This window comes from Lepisosteus oculatus, chromosome 1 (genome assembly GCF_040954835.1).
Source record: "Lepisosteus oculatus isolate fLepOcu1 chromosome 1, fLepOcu1.hap2, whole genome shotgun sequence".
Lineage (NCBI taxonomy): Eukaryota > Metazoa > Chordata > Actinopteri > Semionotiformes > Lepisosteidae > Lepisosteus > Lepisosteus oculatus.
This window is the reverse complement of record NC_090696.1, coordinates 29,431,067-29,453,360: the sequence shown is the minus strand read 5'-3', so window position 1 is coordinate 29,453,360 and position 22,294 is coordinate 29,431,067. Positions and strand designations below refer to the sequence as shown.

General features: G+C 46.9%; 1 protein-coding gene across 1 annotated transcript; it reads left to right on the top strand.

Moving 5' to 3' along the window:
• Nucleotides 1-389: 389 nt before the first annotated feature.
• gba2 (glucosidase, beta (bile acid) 2) lies at nucleotides 390-21,522 on the top strand. Its single transcript, XM_015344696.2, has 17 exons — nucleotides 390-1,837; nucleotides 4,571-4,662; nucleotides 4,758-4,873; nucleotides 5,412-5,630; nucleotides 9,211-9,450; nucleotides 10,460-10,562; nucleotides 11,335-11,488; nucleotides 12,180-12,305; nucleotides 12,566-12,750; nucleotides 13,752-13,856; nucleotides 14,032-14,139; nucleotides 15,167-15,318; nucleotides 15,938-16,044; nucleotides 16,627-16,769; nucleotides 17,774-17,889; nucleotides 18,260-18,451; nucleotides 20,239-21,522. The coding sequence occupies exons 1-17, from the start codon at nucleotides 1,647-1,649 to the stop codon at nucleotides 20,590-20,592; spliced, it is 2,703 nt and encodes a 900-aa protein (XP_015200182.2). The 5' UTR covers nucleotides 390-1,646; the 3' UTR covers nucleotides 20,593-21,522.
• Nucleotides 21,523-22,294: the final 772 nt, after the last annotated feature.

The window sequence follows — 22,294 nt, the reverse complement described above, 5'->3', positions numbered from 1 at the left end:
AGGCTAATTATAATGATTTATCCTGTCACAAGGGTGATCGCGTCCAATTTCAGGGAAACTCTCCAGTCGGCCAACAGACATGGCTCCGTGGCATCTTAACGTCATGGGCTGTGAAAATCAACTTCACGTTACAGGGGGTGCTAAGAGCACAAGAAGTACTAGAGTTACAGTTTAAGTATAAGCACAATCGACGGTAAATTTCCTTGAACTAATAAATTAATTATAACTAAAAAAAATAACTATTTTATTTGCACACATAATTAAATGAGATCAAATATACTGTTAACATAAAATCCCTGCGTTCTAGGTGAGTTGCGCTCTTCCATACAGGTAGGACGAGCAGACAGAGCTGCGGGTCTGAGGGGTGGTCGCCGGTTCAGCCTGGCTTGATAACACCGACATCCTAAACAGAACGGGCTTACGTGGTCACACACATTCGATTACCGTGATTAAAATTAGTAACCATATGATTCAGTGTGTGGCGCTGTCGGAGACTGTGGGTCAGGCCTTTATGCTCCTCCATGTCCTCCCCAGTTATCTGGGATAGCCTGTGCCGCGATCCCTGCAGTTCAGCTTGACCCCAGAGACAGCTGTTCCTGCGGGAAGGCTTGCCGGGGGGTTTGGCGCAGAGGGCATTGTCTTCAGCCTGAGCAATACGGCTGGGGATATTAAAGCCAAGTTGAATTTAATTTTAAAGAGTAATGACACGCAGCCGTGGACGCAGGGCCAGGGACACAGGCTCCCACAGACGGCAGCGTCCGGGCCCTTGAGCTGCCAGCGCTCGGCGCCAGAGAAGCGGCTGAAACAACAACAGCTCAGCCACCGCTGCAGTGCGGGGTCTCCCGCGGCCGTCGCCGCAGTGTCGAGCACCATCCGCACAGAGTGCCGAGCCGGGGCCGGGGCCGAGGCGGAGAGGATGGACAACGCTGTGTTGCATTGCGTCACATGATGTGTTGAGCTTGAAATTGCCGTGGCGGTGCTGCCCGGTGCGGCCATGCAAATACAGGACCGTTTCATGTCATGATATTTCAATTTACTTGCAGAGAGTGACACGGGGACTGACTGCATGTGCTAGCGCGGCAGGCGTGTGCGTGATCCACGCCCACTGTACACACCGACAACAGGTCGGACCGGTGCTGGCTGACTCTTAATTAGAGCAGCAGTTGTTAGGCGCAGGAGTGAGCTGGGCTCCTCTGTGTCTGTCCGGCAGTGCACTGTAGTCGGCTTTATCGATGATCAATTATCATTAATTCGGATTTGCGCAGTCGGCGCTGGTTGTGATGAAGTGCGCAGCGTGTCGCTCTCTCTGGGTGCAGCAGGACAATCGACACGGAGGCCTCGCTACATAAAACCGGCGCCTACAGCCGAGGTTCAAGGTTTCGTTGTTTTTTATAGTTCAGTTTCCTTGTTATCGGTAGCTGCAATGCATCACAGACGTGTCACCACGCCTGTGGCTGAAGGCGCTGCGGTCCCGTATAGCTAAACTGCTGGGCTCTGTCGCTGTTCGCCCGGGAGAGGCGTGTGACAGTGGGAACAGAGAGGGACAGAGAGTTGTTTACACAGTGAACGCCTGCGGTTGACGGGAATTCCCACTGCCGTATCCATTGCCTGTTCGGCGGCCGGGGTTTCGAGCGCGTTCCGCAGTGATGGAGGCGGGGGACAGCGGCTCCACGGCCGGGCTCATGAGCCGGTACCAGGGTTCGGCCCGGGGGACCGGGGTGCCGGAGGAAGGCTGGCGGATCTGCCTGGCGCACGAGTTCAAGGAGAAGAGGAAGCCCTTCCAGGCGCGAGACGTGTCGCTGGCCAACATAGTGGAGCACCTGGGGCTGGGGGTCAGGTGAGGGGGCTGGTCCGTCTGTCACTATTCTTCTCTCCGTCTGTCTGCACAGCAGGTGCCCGAGCCTTGCTGCTCCATAGGTGCTGGCTGCTATTCTGATTAAATCTGCGTGAACAGTCAACAGGAGTAAAAGGGATATATTCCTTGACTCTGCCAGGCAATGTGGTCTGCTACAGAAACTGGTTACACAAAGCAATTGAGAGCACATGTGCTGTGGAACTGGAGCGGGTGGACGAGCTGATGGCTGTCAGCCTGGTGTGTTCGGGGGAGAGGTGTGGACCCAGAGTGGCCTGGGCAGAGTCACCAGACTGGGGACACAGGGTGAGGCCAGCAACCCAAAGATTAGGATGAACTGATTAGGAAATTAGTGCATTCCAGTCTGACAAGGCACTCCTTTGTGCAGGAGTGTTGGGGACTCTGGTACAGGCTGCCTAGCCAGTGGCTGAAGCAACAGTGTAGCTCAGTGAGGCTTTGAATGCAGAGAACCACAAGAAAGACGGGTTAAAATACCTCTCGGTAAAACTTGCATTCCTCTCAATTCAGTGGCCTGCATGCCTGTGGCACGATTAAATATGCTCTTAGACACTTGATTATTATTTCATATATCTCCAGACACAGAAATGTGTTATAAATGTAATTGGTGAAACACTATCTGACTTCTGGTCCTGGTCTGCCACACAGTGGGACTGCTGAGCTTCACTCACATGGGGGTAGATGAAATATATTCTGCTGATTTAAAGCAGAGGCTTGTTCTAGAAATGAAATTATGTGACTGAGACAATGACAAACAGGCAGCCTGTGGGTAGTGTGCAGAAGTGGTGTGTTCAGGAGGATCTCCGTGTACAGCAGCTGCACCTTGAAGAGAGAAGGTGTGGGTTGTGTGTCTGGTGGTGTGTGAAGTTAAGAGTGTGTGAGAGGGCAGAGTGCTGTGGTTGTCCGGGCAACGTCCACAGCACATGTGTGGGAGTTTTGTCAGTGTGGATTAATGAGTGACAGGGAGATAAACAGTTCCAGAGCTAGGGCAATAAAACTGGTCTACGAAGCATTAGTGTTCCTGCAGTTAAGGGGAGGAAAAATCAAAGAACTAAATAAGAAGATTATTGAAATGAAAATGTGTTCTAAGAGATAATTGGCATTGGTTTATAAGAGTAGGCTGTACCTAAATAAATCTAGCGGGTTACTTTAGCAAGAATCTAGTGCACTAGACAGCTTTCGGGAGTCGGGCACAATATAGGATACTTTCAGAAAGATTTTGATTGATACCACATGAAGCTCTGCCTACGAGCTTACAGTTCCAAGATTTCAATGTAAACAAAAGTACGCATGGAAAAAAAAACCACAACAAAAACATAAAAGAGAGGGGAGTAGTAATAATAGCTGTTCCCTCAGATTGAGGCCTTCAGTGAAGCAACACAGGGCTTAGTTGTGAGAATGCTGTTCTTGCCAATCTGGTTTTCTCATCTGGACTCTGCAAAAGTGAGTAAAGGTCAGATCCACAGGTGCTGTAAAACTAGGTGCAAACAGTCTAGCAACCGGTGCAAGCCGTATCAGGAGACTGACAAAACACAGGAATGGACAAGGCCTGGCAAATGAAATTTGAAGTGGATTGAATGTAAAGCTATAGACACGGGGAGCAGGGAGAGGAAATCCCAGTATCAGAAGGGTGGTATGGAGCTGAAAGGAAGAATGTAGGAAGAAAATCTAGGAGTTTACATCGACTCAGCCCACACTAAATACTGCGGGAATGCAACAAAGAGGCCAACTAATGTTTATATACATCTGAGTGCATAACTAACAGTATGCACATAAACACTAGACTATACGAAAGAAGTCATGTTAAAAGCATTCAAGAAAATCGTTAGACCTCTCTTTGGAATATTGTGTTCAATTTTTACAACAAAGTGCTGCTCCAGAGCCACAGTAAAGGAGAGCCACCTAGACTCCCTCCAGTCTGAGGGAAGGGAAGGCTAGGAGGATTGCATACTAGGACAGGCCAAGGGAGTGGAATCTCCTAATGATTTTATGTGTCACAAGCAGTGGTGCCGACATTGAAATGCGAATTAAAGATATCATCAGCAAAGGGCATTATTGAGCAGAAACACGTATTCCAGAATCGTGATATCTGTGTATTCATTCGAAGTGCGATTCAAAATGCAACCGCAGATCAATTGACTGCAAATTATAACCTGGAGTGCATCCATCCATTTTCATTAAAAAACAGTCTGCTGAGAGCTTTCATGGAGTGGGAGTGGCAATGGACCTCTGAGCTGTGGGAAAATGTAAAGTGGTCAGATGACGGCGGTCGTGTGACAGTGGTTGCAGTCACGATGCTGACACAGACAGAGGGCTTGTAACCGACTGACTGTGGCCAGAGGCTGACAGGGGCCACGATGTTATAGCCAGCCAGCACCCATATCACCCTGCAACTCACAACTGGCAACCCACTGAAGCTCAGCAGGTGTGAGCCTGGTCAGTACCTGGATGGGAGACCAGGTTGCTGCTGGAAGAGGTGTTAGTGGGGCCAGCAGGGGGCGCTGTGTGGTGAGCGTTCTGGCGCACTATGGCTGCCGTCGCATCATCCAGGTGGATGCTGCACATTGGTGGTGGTGGAGGGGAGTCCCCATTACCTGTAAAGCGCTTTGAGTGGAGTGTCCAGAAAAGTGCTATATAAGTATAAGCAATTATTATTATTATTATTATTATTATTATTATGATGTCTCTGCTTGCCTGCAGGTACCTGAGGTGGTGGTACAGGAAGACTCAAGTGGAGAAGAAGGCTCCTTTCATTGACATGTTTAACGCCCTCCCCCTGAGACAGATCTATGGTATGAGCTCTACTCCATCAAAGTGCTCAAAGGTATGAGGTGCAGTTTTGTTGAATGTGCTTTAGTTTCTCAGCACATTGTTCTCGGTCTTTCAGGTGCCCCTATGGGAGGGTTTGGAGGAGGTACCATCACTCGAGGTTGGAGGGGGGAGTTCTGCAGGTGGCAGCTGAACCCTGGAATGTACCACTACAAAACAGTTATTGCTAACCAGGTAAGTCTGAGAGCATGGGGAGTGGAGGGGCTCAGGAAGGCTGCATTCTCCCCTCACTGCCAGGCGATGTTGGGAGGCATGTTGGAGACAGAGTGAGGGAGTCTAAGCAAAGGGGGCATGTTCAATTATTCATCTCTTATCAATATTTTAGCTGCTGTGTCTTAGTCTGATTATAAAGTGGTTGCCATGGCAGTGCCATTTATAAAATAGTGCAGTCATCTGCTCTCTGTACTACGGCCATTGGAGCTGGCTTTAAGCAGAGGGGAAGGATAAAGAATCAAGTGTAGAAGGTGAGGACCTTAACAAGAATGATACTTGGGGTGTAATGTGAGGATGCTGCATCACACCGACTCTTGTTTCGTTGTTTTATTGTAATCTGCACAGGGCTGGACATTAACAGGAGCTGAACAGTGGTTTGATGAGGGTATTGGGATACAGGCCTGCCCTCAGGAAGGCCGTCTGTGCTTTGTGGCGCGTTGGGGGGGGGGGGGGGGGTCTCAGGCAGTTCCTCACTGTCCTCCATCCCGTTTCATCTCAGTTCACAGTGTGCCTGCGGCGCGGAGGACAGACAGTGTACCAGCAGGTGCTCTCGGTAGAGCGCCCCCCCACGCTGCAGGGTTGGAACTGGGGGTACTGTGGCAGCTACGCCTTCTACCACGCCCTGTATCCCCGTGCCTGGACTGTCTACGACCTGCCGGGGCAGAACGTCACGCTCACCTGCCGGCAGGTGTCTCCCATCATACCACACGACTACCAGGTATCCGCACTCTGTCACACAAGCAGGCGATGGCAAATGAGAGGAGGTCCTCTGGCTGTTGACAGCTAGGGTACTTCACCTCTCGCTTAGACTGGGGCTGTACCCACCAAGTGGAGAACTGTATTGTAGCACTAATTCCTAAAAGTCGGCACGATACAGAACCAGGAAACTACCAACCAATCAGTTTTACATCTCTTACAGCTAAAGCTCTAGAAGCTATAGAGCTAAATACTGAAAACTTGGCATTTAAAAGGGGAACTGCAAGCCTATCTTTATGTTTTGGGGTTAGAAAGAATTGGCAATGATGAGTGCATTTTGAACTACAATGAAAGTAAAATGTACACAATAACAGCGTCTGTCACAGTAACAGTGTTGGTCAGCGACCTTCACTTCCTGAGACAGTTAAGGAAGTGGGGGATGAGCAAGACAACACTCACCAATTTTTACAGTAATACGATTGAGAGTGTCCTGACAGGTGGTATGGTGGAGCCAAGGTACAGGACAGAAAAGCCATACAAAGGGTTGTGAGGTCCGCGTAGAAAATCACTACCGTCCATCGACCGGATATATCTCAACCGTTGCCACAACCGGGCTTGAGCTATACTTCGGGACCCAATTCACCCTGGCCACGATCTGATTTCACCCCTGGGTTCTGGTAGGAGGTATCACGGTATCAGAACACTGACAAATAGGTTCAAAAACAGTTTCTTCCCCCAAGCAGTCCGCATCTTAAACAGCTCAAATTAATTAGCACCTGCACATATTAGCACCTGTACTTTAAGGTACTGCACGTTTGCACTATGTCCTGTTTTGGCTGTATTCTAATGTCTATTGTCTAAATTTATTGTCCATGTCCGTTTGTCATTCGTGCCTATTTTTTTTTCCTCTAATGTTACTGGGTAACGAGTAAGCATTCCAATACACTTGTTGTATATAGCAAATAAAGAAATCTTGAATCTTGAATTTTAACTTGTAAAACCTCCAATTTACATAATAAAATAGAGGTAATTTCCAGGTGTGTGCAGCGCCATATTCTGCGATTTAGGTTGAGGCAACAAACTTTGTGATGTGAAGCGGCCTTATTACATTGTTAATAAGCAGGCTTGTGAATTCATCTCTTTTTAATCCAATAGAAGTATTTTCAGATGGATACAACTTGTTAACTCTGCATGCAGATGACGTTGGAACATGCAGTAAAATGTCTGCTGCACATCCTGTACTTATTCGCTCGTCCATTACATTAGTCATTACAGTGACTAGTGAGCAGAAAGGGCTGCTTCACGTCACAATTCTCACAAACTCTTACTCTCCTCTGTGGCGAGACCAGTGGTTTTTGACAACAAGGCTACTATCAAGTACTTTCACAAAGTTCACGATTTTGTACTTAATTTAGAATTTCTAAAATTTCACAATACTGTCATTGTATTTTGTTACCGAAGTGTCATAAGTAGTCGGGACTGCAGCTCACCTTTAAGGGCATGGCGAACAGTCATTTAGAGAAAGTGTTAATTCATTTGCTCGACTTCATGGAAGAAGAAGCAAGATCAGTTGATAATAGCACTAGATCCCATCCACACAGTATATTTCTAGAATTATATTTTACATTATATAATATTTTTTTAATTAATATTTTCAAATTGTACTCAAAAACTTTAACTGGGAAAGGTAATATAGCTCCTGGATCGTTAACTGCTTGAAAGCTGACAGTGTGTCATCTTAAGGGACAGCTTCTAACTCTGTAGATGTAAGTAGTGGTGTACCACAGAAATCTGTTTTAGGCCCATTGCCCTTCTTGCCCTCAGTAAATTGTTGATCTATATCAACAATTTAGATTCTGATGTTGCTGACAAACTAGTTAAACTTATTGATCATAGAGGGAAAAGGTGGCAAAGGAAATACAGAAAAGCAGATGGGTGGGGCAGACACTTGTCTAATGAAATTTAACATTGAAAAGTGAAGAAGATTGAACACACTGTACATATCACATGTATGATTCTGAGCTGCGTGAACACATGAAAGGGATTTGGATGTTTTTTTCATAGATTTTTCTCTATCCTCATCAGGGAAGTCTTGGGGAAACTAGAAATTAGAATTTGCAAAACTGATATCTGGTCTCAGAAGTGTACTGTATATGCATATTAAGGTAGATAAATCTCTTCAGTCGAGAACGGAGATTGAGAAGAAATTTATATATAAGGTAAATACTAGAAGATTTTAAGGGGTACAGACAGGGTCAGCCCAGAGGACTATTTTACTCTTATTAGGGAAATAAGGGCACAGGGTCCCAAACTGATTAATTTAAGACAGAGAATAATCCATGCCTCTTTCTGCAAAGAGTAGCGGGTAAATGGGATGGGCCTCCTAGTCAGGTTGAGGTCAAAGCTCTTGGCCATTAACAAACAGCTGGATGACATTTTATTTTCACTCAGCTGAACTGTCAAAGGAGCATGATGGGTTGGATGTCTCATCTGCTGTTTTTCTGCCCCTTTATTGAACTTTAGTTTCTCTCTGTGTATATATACTGATGGGGAAAAAAGAAATGCAACTCCTCCTCCTCCTAACTCTGGCCCTGCCGTCTGCGTGGAACAGGCTGAAGAGTGACTCATCTGTCAAGAGGACCTGATGCCAATGCTGACGAGTCCATCACAGCCTCTGTCTGGCCCAAGCCAGTCAGGTGTGACGTCTAGGAGGTGTGAGCAGAGAGCCTCTGACAGGTCGCCTTGCTCTAAGGCCAGCAGCATGGAGCCTCACTGTCCTGTCACTGGTGCGGGCATTGTGTCTGCCTGCAGTTTCAGCAGCAGTACGGGTGGCAGATCTGAAACGATCTCTCAGATGGACCAGTCGGTCCTGCTCTGGTGTGGTCACTTGAGGGCAACCGGATCTTGGACGGTCATCTGTTCTGCCGGTCTGCTGAAACCTTCTCTACAGTCGGGACACAGTGGAGCGGCTTACTCCATAGTGTCTGGCAGCGCTGGCACATGACATGTCTGCCTGCAGCATGTCAATGGCCCTCTCCCTTGCTTCTGGTGACATTTGAGTCATTCACAGAAATGCACAGAAAACTGACTGTGTGTGGCCTTTTTTCTTGCAGTGACCTAAGCTTTGAATTACGGCCTTCTTAAATGTGACCTGATCAGACATTGTTCCGCCTGGACCTCGTTAGGTAAAAGTGCACCTAATGAGCTTTCGTGTGATTGGAAAGTTGCAATGCCTCACTGCACAAGCTGTATTGGTGGCCAGAGGACTTAAATTAAATTGGCAACTTTTTGTGGAAGTACATAATCTATAATTATAGTATTCTTATTCCAGAAAATGTTGCGTTTCTTTTTCCCGTTGGTATATATTTGTTTGTTGCTGAGTTACTGAGCATTTGATCACAGTACTAAATATTAACTCTATGGAGAACGTGACCAGCGACATATAGAGAGTGATGCCACTCTTTGATATCACCATGTTTGTTTTTGAAAAGCTCAGAATTGCAATCTGAAATGGGACAAAGCAAACAAATGACATAGGATACTGGCACCGCCATGTGCTCGCAGTGATGGTGGGTTTATTCTCCCAGTAATCTCTCCCTCAGGACTCAAGTCTCCCAGCTGCCGTGCTGGTTTGGGATGTGGAGAACAGGAACGACTTTGCCCTGGAGGTCACCATCATGTTCACCATGACCAACGGGACAGGCCACAAGGATGACAAGATAGAGGGCCACTGGAATGAGCCGTTCCACCTGGAAAAGGACGGGGAGGCTGTGTCTGGGGTCCTGCTTCACCACTGCACCTCTGTGAACCCCTACACCCTGGCCATCGCAGCACGAGAGCAGGTAGGGGACCATGAAAGCAGTGGCCATAGCCGCTGTGGAGTGGGTGGGTGGGAAACCATAGCCCTGGACAGAGCAAGGGTGGAGAACCTTGGAGAAGGTGTGTTCTAATAGCGATGATAGGAAAGTCATTCTCCACAGGGTCAATAGGGCAGGAAGGTTGCCATGACAACAGGACACCTTAGGCACTGTAGCAGTACTGCTTGTAATGGCAAGTAACCATGGCAACATTATCGCCCTGAAAATACTTGGGTCATTAATAATAACTACATTATTGTGCTGTTGCACACTTCCCTTCCTATATAGTTTATTTATAGGCTCAATAAACTCATCAAGAAGGCTGGCACTGTGTTGGGGATGAGCCTTGACCCCATGGAGGTGGTGGCTGAGAGGAGGATGCTGACCAAACTCACAGCCATCATGAACAACACCTCTCCTCCGCTTCATGGGACTGTTACTGGGCAGCGGAGCACTTTTAGCAATAGACTGCTCCAGCTACGGTGTTCAGGGGAACGTTTCCGCAGGTCTTTCCTCCCGGCAGCTGTCAGGGTGTATAACGCTGCCCTAGGCTAGGACTGTCAGCCCTTCATTTGCTCCTCTATGGACAGCATGTTTACTCCATTGTACTTTTTGGACAATCAGTCTGTATAAACCTATGCACGTTTTGCACATATTTTATTGTTTTTACAGTGACTATGATCAGCACACTTTGCACACACCTATGTATTTATTTATTCTTTTGTTTTATAACTATTCTGATGTCTGTTTTGCTTGTCTTGGGCTGCACTGCTGTAACACATCAATTTCCCTACTGGATTAATAAAGTATTATCTATCTATCTATATGGTAGATTAAATTTCACTTGCTATTTGCTCTTAATTAATAGTCAGTTCCTGTATGGTTGCTGTCCAGGTTTATGTTGTTATTGTTCGGCTCAACACAGTAGTGCCATAGCCTCACCATGTTATTAATTCCACTAATTCCCTGTCCAATTCTCCTTGTCTGTCCCCAGCCGGGCAGAGAGATCAGCCACCAGACGTCCTTCAGTCCTCAGGGGACGTGCAGTGCGCTGTGGAGTGACCTCATCACTGACGGGCAGCTGGGCTCCCCTGATGGTACAGCACTGCCCTCTGTCCTTCTAAAACATGTCTTTCTGCTGGTTCTGCTCCAGCTGGGTCTTAAAGACAGCTCAGTGCTTCTATACAGGTCTCGGGAGGCAGAGTGGGGCAGGTGTCAGCAGCTTGTGAGTTCTGAGCCTGTCAGACTGCACACCCGAGAACATTCAAGCAATACATCACAGTCAGCAAGTACCCCTAGATCCTCTCACAGCTGGTGTTAAGCTGATGGTTAGCAGTCAGAATCCAATAATACACAGAAACACGATAAATTTATCAGAGGTACGAAGGTGATGCTTCATTAGTAGTGTTCTTCATCTAAGGAAGGATTGGTCGTGTGTGATGAGGTCACACACTAGACGTTAAACTTCAAATAGCGCTTTGCATGATGCGACAATGGCTAGAGGAAATGTCTAAATGGGAAATGGGAGACTCTGAGGAGCCTCCTTGAATAGGAACTCATAGATGTTTATTGCTGTCAGACCACTTTGTTCAGCCATTACTTTCACCAGCGATCTCTCCAACTGGAAAAATGAAATCGCCATGCTGCTGCTGTATGTTAGAAATCAGTGACATTGTGGAGAAACAGGTACTGCAGTGTAGAGCATTTTGATTAATGAGATTCGAAAGAAAAGTGTCTTGGCTTTTCTGTGGATGGTCTGCACAGTGTCTTGGTACCCAGGCTGTACTAACACTGTAGGTCTTTACTACATTCTGTCCAAATCTGTCTGACTAACTTTTCTCTTGCTTTCCATGTCTCTGCACCTCTCAGGCCCTAGTCCTCCCACTCAGAAAGGAGAAAAGGTGGCGGCAGCTCTAGCGGCTCGGTGTACGGTGGCTGCAATGGGCCAAAACAGCCTGGAGTTCAGTCTTGCCTGGGACATGCCCAAGGTGACCTTCGGTGCTGGAGAGAGAGAGCACCTCAGGTACAGAGAGAAGCATAGATTTGATAGCAAATTCAAAATGTTTTGCTGATACCTTTAATCGTTTTTTGAGACGGAGTCCAACTCTGGTTTGTGCTGCTAATCATTATGCAGAAAATAATTAAAATATTGGCTCCACTTAAAACCTTACTGACATCAACCAATTTTGGGACAGCACAGCTGAAACAGCACAAACAAACGTGAACTAAATTACCACACAAACCAGACAGCACTACCTTACCCACTGGTATACCCACAAAATGGAACTACTGTATGGAATCTCAGAATAAACAATATCCCACAATACCCACACTTGCCGGAATCCGAACAGCTTCCAATCCCATGCTGAGGTGAAAAAACTAAATAGAACTGGCAGTCCAGTACGTGATCTCCAGTCACAGTCTAAGAGTGAGCCTGTCAAATGATGCTGTTGTTCTAAATGTAGAATGTTTTGCTAATTGTTATGGCTTTGGCAACACTGTAAATCATCGGGCAGGCAAATACTGCTCTCTAAATTTGAAATTTGAATTGGAGAGATCAGGTACAGAGGCAGAAATGAGACAACGGAACAGCTCATTTTAAAGGAAACTGGTGATCTCTGATGTGCCTACTTGACTGTGATGCAGTTTTGTTCTTACATGGGCTTGTAGCCGGTGACAGTGGGTGTCTTAGCCTGTAATGTTCTGCATTCCAGGCGGTACACACGTTTTTTTGGCGGTAGTGGAGACGCAGCACCGGCACTCAGCCTATATGCTCTGACCCGGTACCGAGACTGGGAGAGGCGCATTGAGGACTGGCAGAGACCCATCCTACAGGACAGGTACCACAGATTACTGAACTGGACATTTTGAGTCTGGACTGGGCTGCTTTCTGTCATTAGGCAAGATTAAACTGGGAGATTGAACTGCAAGGTTTAGACTGGATTAACCAAACTGAACAGGTCTATGCTGACCCATCTAAGCAAAAAAAGGTTATTTTCTCATCTGCTCTCCATGTCTTTTCCCTCGATTTGAGTTAACAATTCACACACAGGCCCGTGCTTGTCTAAGTACACCTCTCTCTGTGTCCTGCACTCTCCAGGTCCCTGCCCAGCTGGTATAAGTCCGCTCTGTTCAATGAGCTGTACTTCTTGGCTGATGGGGGCACAGTGTGGGTGGAGCTGCGCCCAGACTGTGACATTAGCGGGGGGCTGCGCAGCGAAGAGGGGGGGCTGCCTGCACAGCCGAACATCATCCGAGAGTACGGGCGCTTCGCCTACCTGGAGGGTGAGGCCGGCACACTGTGTGTTGTGTTACAGCTCTTGCAATCACACTTTCAGGAACCTGTGAACGTCTCCACTAACCCCTCGGGGTTGATTGTTCTGTTTGTGTGGCGTCTTGACTTCTGTGTCACCCTGAGGGATTCTCAAGCAGAACCTGCCTGAGTCACTGAGGGGGCTGCCTGCTGTCTTCTGACACTGCTGGGGCTGCCTGTCAAATGATCTATTATACCACCCCGCATTCTCAACTAAACTGAGTCACACATTCGTTTTCGTGTAATGAGACGACAGCATAATTTAAATAACATTCTAATAAATAAAAATATAAAATATATATATATTTCTTTTTCAGAAAGCTAATCTGAATTAGCTAATCTGAGTATATGATGATTTACCTTTTTGAGAAAGGGTGGGTCGGGACAGATCTAGCAGTGATTTGTTATGCTGTCAGTAAATGGTTGGAGTGTGTCTGTAAGGCCTGTAAGTGGGGCTTCAGTACAGGAGGGTCGTGTGTATCTGCGTTTTTGTTTTCATTGTTCTGTTTTACTGTCACAGGATTTCTGACCCCCTTCCTCTGAAAATACCCCAGGAACTCCCCTCCTCCAAGGGCACAACCTGAAAAAACACTGGGGATAAAACTCTGCCTGTTAGTGAGCATCTGTTTAAAGGGAGAAGCGTTTAGATCCTTTATGAACTCTGCCTTTATTTCCAGGTGGCTATGTTAGTTTTAAAAGGGCAGAATGTGTCACATTAATCCAGTGTTAAATGGTTCCAGTCAGGGAGGGCAGAATTCCTCCTCTTCTGCAGCAGAACCAATATCCTTCATTAAGATAGACTTAAATACGTTCTCTTCAGGCTTTAGGCTATTTCAGGCCTTCAGAAGGACCCTGTAAAGAACTACACAGCTCACAGCTCACATCTCTTGCAGGAGCAGGTATCAAGTAGTCTGTATCATTGTGTACAGTGTGTTCTGTGCTGAGCAGACCGTCTGTTTGCTGTGCCGTGCAGGTCAGGAGTACCGGATGTACAACACCTATGATGTTCACTTCTATGCTTCCTTCGCGCTCATCATGCTGTGGCCCAAACTGGCCCTCAGTCTGCAGTACGACATGGGTGAGTCTGGGCCAAGCAGGCTCACAGAGTGCTCGGGAGGGTGTTTGTTGTGTACAGTTGTGTGGAGATAGTGGCTGGTGAGGGACAGTACTCGGTGTGGAGGCTGTTGTGTATCCATGTGTTGTGTGTCAGTGAGTTGTGTAGTGAGTTTGTTTGCATCTCTCCCTGTCTCCAGCGGGCTGGGTGGTGCAGGAAGACAGCACTCAGAGGCTGCACCTGATGAGCGGACTTGTGTCTCCTGCCAAGACCAGGAATGTCGTCCCACATGATATTGGAGACCCAGGTCAGGCCTGTCCCTCTGTCGCTCCCTCACCACTTTTAGTCTCTGTCTCCGACTCCTTCTCTTTGCCTGTCTTGGTCTCCACAAATGTTCTTGGACCTCTCTGTCTCCAGCAATAGTCACCAACATGTACATGATTGATATCTAACATTTAAACCTCCCATTCTAAATGTGAGCTGAAGAAACACCTCTTTAGTTTTGAATATCAAGGTCTTCTATTCTTCCAGAACTGATCTTGATTCTAATTTAATAAGCACACTTGTGAAATCTTTTGAAAAGGAGGGTGGCAGAGATAAAATAAATCCATCATCTGGGCTTGTGCAGACATGACATTTAATGTAGGTACATGCATAAATACTTCAGTTGTATATCTTTAATACAAAGATAGGAAATTGATCTTGAGGATGTGGCTTATGAAATGAAGTGAGGGTTTTTTTTGGATGCCTTAGTGTTCTCATTCACACAGTCTGTTGAAGCTGACATCCTGGAATCCTTTCAAGAAACAAGTGGAATAACCAGAGGTGCAAGATGTGTTTGAAATTGAAATCGCTTCTTCTGATCCGTGACCTTTATTTTGTTATGGTTTAAAATTAATATTACAGATACTTCCCCTTTATACCAGTTGAGAACCATGTGGACTTTTTCAGTGAACTGCAGTTCCTGCCAGCCAGTGCAGGCCAGTTCCATGGTGATGGTGCTGACTGGTGCTCATGTAGTATCTACCCAAATGACAGCTGTCTGCTTTTTCACTCCCACCAGGTTTGCCAGTTAGAGTGAAAAAAAAGTTTCAACACTGAACCATCTCTCTGGAGGAATTTGAAAAGTGTGTCTTCTCTTGTGTATTTGAAACAGGATGGAAGAACAGCGCTGCTCCATCTTGACTTCTCTTACTTCACCATCTTGTTTGGTTTCCTTTCTAATTACATCTTGAGTTTGTGTTTTCAGTTTCAATTTGTAGTTGTCTCTGGGGAGTGTTTCGTTGGAGGCAGGACACACCTGTGTTAATGTGGCTGTCTCGGTTGCTCCTCAGATGATGAGCCCTGGCAGCGGGTCAATGCCTATCTGATCCACGACACAGCGGACTGGAAAGACCTCAACCTGAAGTTTGTGCTCCACGTCTACAGAGACTTCCATCTTACTCAGGACCAGCAGTACCTGCAGGACATGTGGCCTATCTGCCAGGTCAGCTCTGCTCGCCGGTCGCCTCAGCCCCCCACATCGCTCTTTCGCTGCCAGTAAAGTCACGTCGAGGTGGAGAGAGTAAAAGTAAATGAGAGTAAACTAGCAATGGTGGGAATGCAGCAGTAACTAACGCCCCCTCACCTGACCCTGCCACCTCCACAAGATACTTTAAAAGAGAGGTATCGTGCACAGATACCTTCTGTGTGTAGGAATACGCTTTTTCCATGTAATAGCAGTGAGGATGGAAGTGTCAGGGTCAAATCAGCACAACATAAAATGGCAAAAATTGTGACTCAATATTTCTGTGAGCTGGGAGACATGACAGAGCTCCTGTCTGTGTGCTGTATTGTTGCTGCTGTGGTATTGGGGCCCTGTCTGAGCTCAGTGTGTGGTTCATCTGTGCCGTATTGTGTCTGATGTGATATTTTGCCCAGTCTAAGCTCAGTGTCCGTGTTGTATCTCTCATGATGTGGTGTTTCAGCCCTGTCTGAGATCAGTGTACAGTGTGCTGTTTCTCTCATGATGTGGTATTTCTCCCCCAATCGGAGATCATTATATAGTGTCTGTATGCTGTATCTTTCATGACGTGGTATTTTATTTTCCTAATTAACTTACTCAGGCTGTGATGGAGTCAATGATGCGCTTTGACAAGGATTCCGACGGTCTCATCGAAAACTCAGGCTACGCTGACCAGACTTATGATGGCTGGACCGTGACTGGACCCAGGTGAGGAGGACAGGGCGTGAGGTATTCTGGGGGCTGTGCAGAGTTTTAACTGGGGGACCCAGGTGAGGAGGACAGGGCGTGAGGTATTCTGGGGGCTGTGCAGTGTTTTAACTGGGGGACCCAGGTGAGGAGGACAGGGGTGAATTAGCCCTGGGGACTCTAGAGCTTTTTGGCATTACCAATGAATTACAGTTTTGAGTAAGCAGAAACACTTAACAGAACACTTATAAAAAAAACATTATTTATAGATATCACATAACAAAATATTATAAGACATGCTCTGTGATTCTGATGCTCAAGTTTTGTTAAAAGAAAGCATTCGGTCTCTCTGTGAGTACTGTGGGGACACTAGAGTAGTAAAGCTTTCTTAGTGTGTACTGTGGGGTCTATAGTGTGTAAAAGCTCTCTCTGTGTGTGCTGGGGTGGTGGTAGTGTGTTAGAGCTCTCTCTGTGTGTACTGTGGGGGCGGTAGTGTGTTAAAGCTCTCTCTTTTTGTACTGTGGGGGTGGTAGTGTGTTAAAGCTCTTTCTGTGTGTACTGCGGGGACTGTAGTGTGATGTATTCACTCTTTCTTTCTTGCAGTGCGTACTGTGGGGGCCTGTGGCTGGCAGCAGTATGTGTGATGTATAAGATGGCCAGGCTGCTGGACAAGGAGCCGGTGTACAATCGCTACAGAGACCTGCTGGACAGGGGCAGCTCCTCCTTTGACAGACTGCTGTGGAATGGTAAGGGGGCAGTGAAGACGGGTGGGTATTTGGGGTAATTGTAAATAAGTGTAATTAGCCACTTTGGCTGATAAATGAATAGGAGGCTTTTTGGTTAGGGAGTGGCCAAGTAGGTAGTTAAGTGGGTGCAATTCTGAAGATGCTCTGAGGCTACTTGATCAGTCCAATCTCAGACCTCCTCCTTGGGACTTACACCTAAAGGTGACAGAGTTACATTAGCTACTTAGGCCATCTTGCTACGGACAACAGTAAGACTGAAACTTAAAACAGCAGTGCGGACTGTGCAATATATAGACCAACAGAAAGACCTCAGGGAAGCTCAAGAGACACCTATACAAGAGCATTCTTATACACAGTTATACTGGTGCTACTACATTCAGCTTTCAAATCAAATCAAAGTTTATTTATCAAATGCACAACAATACAGCGTGCAGCAGTAGTTGCTGGCAATGAAATGTCTTTTCTGCGAGCTCACAAAAATCACAAGAATAACAGAAATCACAAAAATCACAAAATTGAGGTTATGAAAATAAGGTTACATAATAATAGATGTAATAGATACGGAAATAAACTCAATATGAGTAGAGCTGCTATATGTGGTGTATACAACATATACAAGTAGTGCGGTTATGTGGTGACTAGGTCAGTGTGAGTGACTAGTTTGCTGGTTAGTGAGTTAGCTTTTGTGACTAGCTGGTTAGTGACTTGTGTGGTGGTCACTTGTTAGTTAGGGTGGCTAGTTTTTAGTGTAGTGGTTAGTGAGTTTGTTCGGACACTCTGTGGCTAGTTTTGTGGTCACCAGATAAGTTTGGGTGACTAGTTGGCTAGTGTGCTGGTTCCTGAGTTAGGGTTGTGAGTTTCTACTGTGGTTCTTACTGGGTTAATTAGGTCTGGTTAGGAGGAAGGTGGAGCAGACTGAGCAGTGGGGCAATATCAGTGAGGGGACAGGCTAGGAATAGATTAGTTGCCAGGATGACACTCTTTCCCTGTCTCTCACCCTGTAGGTCAGTACTATAACTATGACAGCAGTGGCCGGGTGTTCTCCAACAGCGTGATGTCAGATCAGTGCGCAGGACAGTGGTTCCTGCGGGCATCTGGACTGGGTGAAGATGAGTTCCAGGTCAGTCAGTCCCTCGCGATGCCTCACCCCTGGCATGTTCTTCCCTGGCTTTGCAAGTCTCATTCCTCTAGCGCTGTGCCACCTTTCCCTCTCCATCGCCGACCCTCTTACTCCTCCAGGGCCTCTGGGTTGGGGGCCTCTTGGTCCAGGGCAGTTGATCCAGTGATGCCTGAGCACCTGAAAGGCTGCCAGAACAAATACAGTGAACCACTGGCATGTCATTTGAGAATGTAAAGTAAATGAGATAGACATTAATAAATGGATATCAAACAAGCCCAACCCTCTCACTTTCCTTCCTCCTCTTTCCTCGTGATTGCTCAGTTTTTTTGTGTGAGCTCAGGTTTGTTTTCCCCATATGTCCATCTCCCAGGCGTTTCCCGTGGAGAAGGTGCGCCGGGCTTTGAAGACCATCTATGAGCTGAACGTGATGCAGTTCGCCGGGGGCCAGATGGGAGCCGTCAATGGGATGCGCCCAGAGGGCGTGCCAGACAGCTCCAGCGTCCAGTCGGACGAGGTGTGGGTGGGCGTAGTCTACGGGCTGGCGGCTACCATGATCCATGAGGTAAGAAGGCCGGCAAATGACTCCCTGTGAGAAATAAGAGAACTGACAACTAGAGGGCTGGGCTAGAGATCGAGTCAGACTACAAACACAGCACTGATCACGTACTTATCAGCAGGCTGAAAGGTTTCTCAGAAGAGAGCATTTGATAAGTTTGCCCATCTATTAAAATGCTGCTGCTGTGAGGGTGACAGATTTGAAGGTGCTGGCGCACAATGTGAAAAGTGCAGGAATGGCTGGTGAGTCTTAGGCACTTGTGCGCATTGCACAGAGCTGTGAAGATGGCTGCCCTCTAAACAGCACAAATGATTAAACCCATCACATTCCTTAGTGCTTTATTTGTGCTGGTGTGTGCCATTGAAAGGAGTGTTTGTGCTGCTTTCATTTCCTTAGTACCTTATTTTTTGTGGGGTGTGACATCACTCAATGTCCCTACAACCCCAGGTGAACCGAACTGGTGTGAATCGTTACTGCTGCCTTTGTACCGGTTTGTGCTGTTGAAAGTAGCGTTTGTGCTGCTTTCCTTCCTGAGATAGAGCTTCTTCTGTTTTGTGGTGTATCGTAACTCAGCCCCTCTACACTCAGCCCCTCTTGAGCACAGGAGAACTGAACCGCTCAGAATCGTTAGTGCTGCATTTGTCCTATTAAAAGCACCTTCCGAGATGCTTTTGTTTCCGAGATACAGCACCATAATTTTCGGGTCACTATGTACAGTGAACTTGACCAGTAGTAGCACAGTCTGGGCAGTTCAGGCACTGAATAACTTCCTGTGAAAATAACATTGTTTGAAATTTTGTTTTTCTGTTTGTCCTGGGGGCAAGGTGGAGATTTTGCATTTAATACTTGTATTTTCTGTGTGTTTGTGTGAACAGTAAAATTAAATGTGTCTCCAATATTGTACTGTAATCACAAGAGTTGCAGTTTCTGCCTTAAAAAGCAAAAACTAGCAAACAGTTGCATTTTCTTTATCAAGGGTTTAGCTGCCATGACATAATACTTTGCAGCTGTGTCAGTATTTTTTTAAACTGAAGAAGCAGCAGAAGAAAGTTTCTCAAGAGTCCTTTTTAAATAAATAGGCATCATCATCAATAGGCTTTTCAAAGTATTTAAAGATTCAACTCTTCTGACATAAACAGACATGCACACACTCACACCAAGGCCAGTTTTCCCAGAAGGCAATGAACCTACCAGTATGAGTTTTTGGACTGTGGGAGGAGACAGGAAAACATGGAGGAAAACCACACACGCCTACATGGGGAGAACATGCAAACTCCACACATAGAACGCCAGGAATGTATTCCAAAGGCAGCTCAAACAAATGAGACGGGTTCGATTCTTCTTTGTGTAGGGGGGCTGAGTGATGTCAAAGAAATAAGGCGCTGTAACGCGGTGGGTTTAATTGTTTGTGCTGTTTGTAAGAGAGCCAACTTCACAGAGCTTTTGCAGAGTTTGGATTATTATTTACACCACTAGAGGGGGATGATGCACAACTAAAGGTGGAAATCACATCACATCAGAGGACAGCCAGATAGTCTCTAAAATATCTGGGTCTTTGATTACAGATTCACATATATGTGAAAGTGTCCTTCGCTACTTTTTTGTACATTATCCATTTTCAAATCTCTTAATAGTTTAAGGATATTTGTAAAAACATTTTTGCTTTCACATTTATCTTTTGTTTTTTCCCTGTGGGTGCAAAGGTTCGTGTTCTTTAGGCTATCTGTTCTGTTCATGGTGGCTAGGGTGTGTAATAGTCTCCTGACTCCCTCTTCCCTGTTCCTCTGTCTCAGGGGATGTTGGAGGAGGGGCTGAAGACAGCAGAGGGATGTTACCGCACAGTGTGGGAACGCCTGGGCATGGCGTTTCAGACGCCAGAGGCCTACTGTGAGAAGGGCATCTTCCGCTCGCTTGCCTACATGCGGCCTCTCAGCATCTGGGCCATGCAGCTGGCCCTGGACCAGAGAGCGGGCCAGCCCAGGGACTCGGAGAGCCAGGCAGCTGGTCAGGACGCTGCAGAGCCTGCAGCCAGGACAGAGGGCGAGGCCGTACAGGCTGTCCCACGCACACAAGCTTTCTCTCCTGAGACTGTTATTGACACTGCACAAGTTGTCCAGTGTCAGAGGGCCAGTGAGCAGGACCCATGAACCAGGAAGGGGTAGAGCCACAGTATGGCACAGTGACATATCTGGACACCCCCATGGCCCTCTGTCTCTACCTCTGCCAGCATTACTTCACAGAGCTCATCAGTCCGCCTCTCCTGATCTCCTTGTCCTCTCTGCTCCCTCACAGGGCTCATCAGTCTACCTCTGCTGATCTTGTTTTGACCTCTCTGCTCCCTCACAGAGCTCATCGGTCTACCTCTCTTGATCTCTTTCTGTCCTTCTCCCTGCTCACTCACAAGCTCCTTTCAGATCTCCTCTCCTTGTCAGTCATCCTCTCCCTGCCTTTGCTCTCTGCTCTCCCTGTGTGTGGTGTGGTTGATGACTCTGTGCACAAGGGCTGGAGTCAAGCTCTGTGTCAGCAGCTGTCCGTGTCTCACAGGCACAACCAGCTTCTGCCCCTGGCAGTGCAAGAGCAGGCTGCATGCCTGGTGATCACCTGACTGCTGTTCTCAGAATGACTGCTGGCGCCAGGTGTGGCTGCAGAATGAGTGAAAATGCACAATCCTTAATCCCAGTGCACCTCATCCATAGTCACTGACTCCAAGACAGCATGTTTTTATTCAGATCACTGGAAGTGTCAGGAACCTGGATGACTTTAAAGTCACACACTGTGCACCACAGGGTGAGGCTGTGTTAATATCTCCCCTCCAGCCCTGAGGAAACCCCTCACAGGGATGTGGATGAGCTACATTTGGTACTCTCTATGGTTTTATGACTATGAATGAACACTTGAAGTTTTAGGTGAACTCTGCTGTTTCCAGTTCTGCTGTACAGTGTGGGTTATGGACTGGTTGGAAGTTTTTTTGTGTGTTTGTAGACATTATGTTTTTAGATAATCTGGCAGGTAATATATGAAATGTTGTATATCAATCCAGAGCTTTCCAAGCAAATAAAAATGAATGAATACCTTCATGATGTTTCAGTGCCAGATCTTTTCAGGAAATTTGTCCACTTCAGTTGTCGCACTGAAGTTAAAAAGAAGTTAAGTAAAGTTCCTTGCTGGTGTGAGCAGCATGTTCAACTCCTGTGTTCCTTCTTTAGTCTCCTGAGGCCTCACGCTTGCGCCGACTCACAGCCTCCCCCACCTCCTGGGATGTCGACAACTCGCAGCCCCCCCGACCTGGGGCCTCAGACTCCTGCCGACTCCCAACCTCCCAGACCTCCTGGGGCCTCACCCTCTCGCTAACACGACCTCCTGATTCAAGGCTCAGCGCCACAGTTAGTCCTGAGATGATCAGTTGTATATCAATTCTCAAATCTGAAACTATCAAGAATCTGAAAGAGAACGGACAGTGTGGTCAAGCCTGATCGTCCAGGTGTTTGTGGTTTGTAGATGGGGTAATGCTGCGTTTCTATAGCACTATTATAGCTGACTAGTGACTTGAATTAATGCCAGCAGCCATATCACCCTGCAACTCACAACTGGCAACCCACTAAAGCTAAGCAGGTGTGAGCCTGGTCAGTACCGGGATGGGAGACCTCCTGGGAAAAACTAAGGTTGCTGCTGGAAGAGGTGTTAGTGGGACCAGCAGGGGGCACTCACCCTGTGGTCTTTGTGGGTCCTAATGCCCCAGTATAGTGACGGGGACACTACAGTGCCTTGCAAAAGTATTCGGCCCCCTTGAACTTTTCAACCTTTTGCCACATTTCAGGCTTCAAACATAAAGATATAAATTTTTTATTT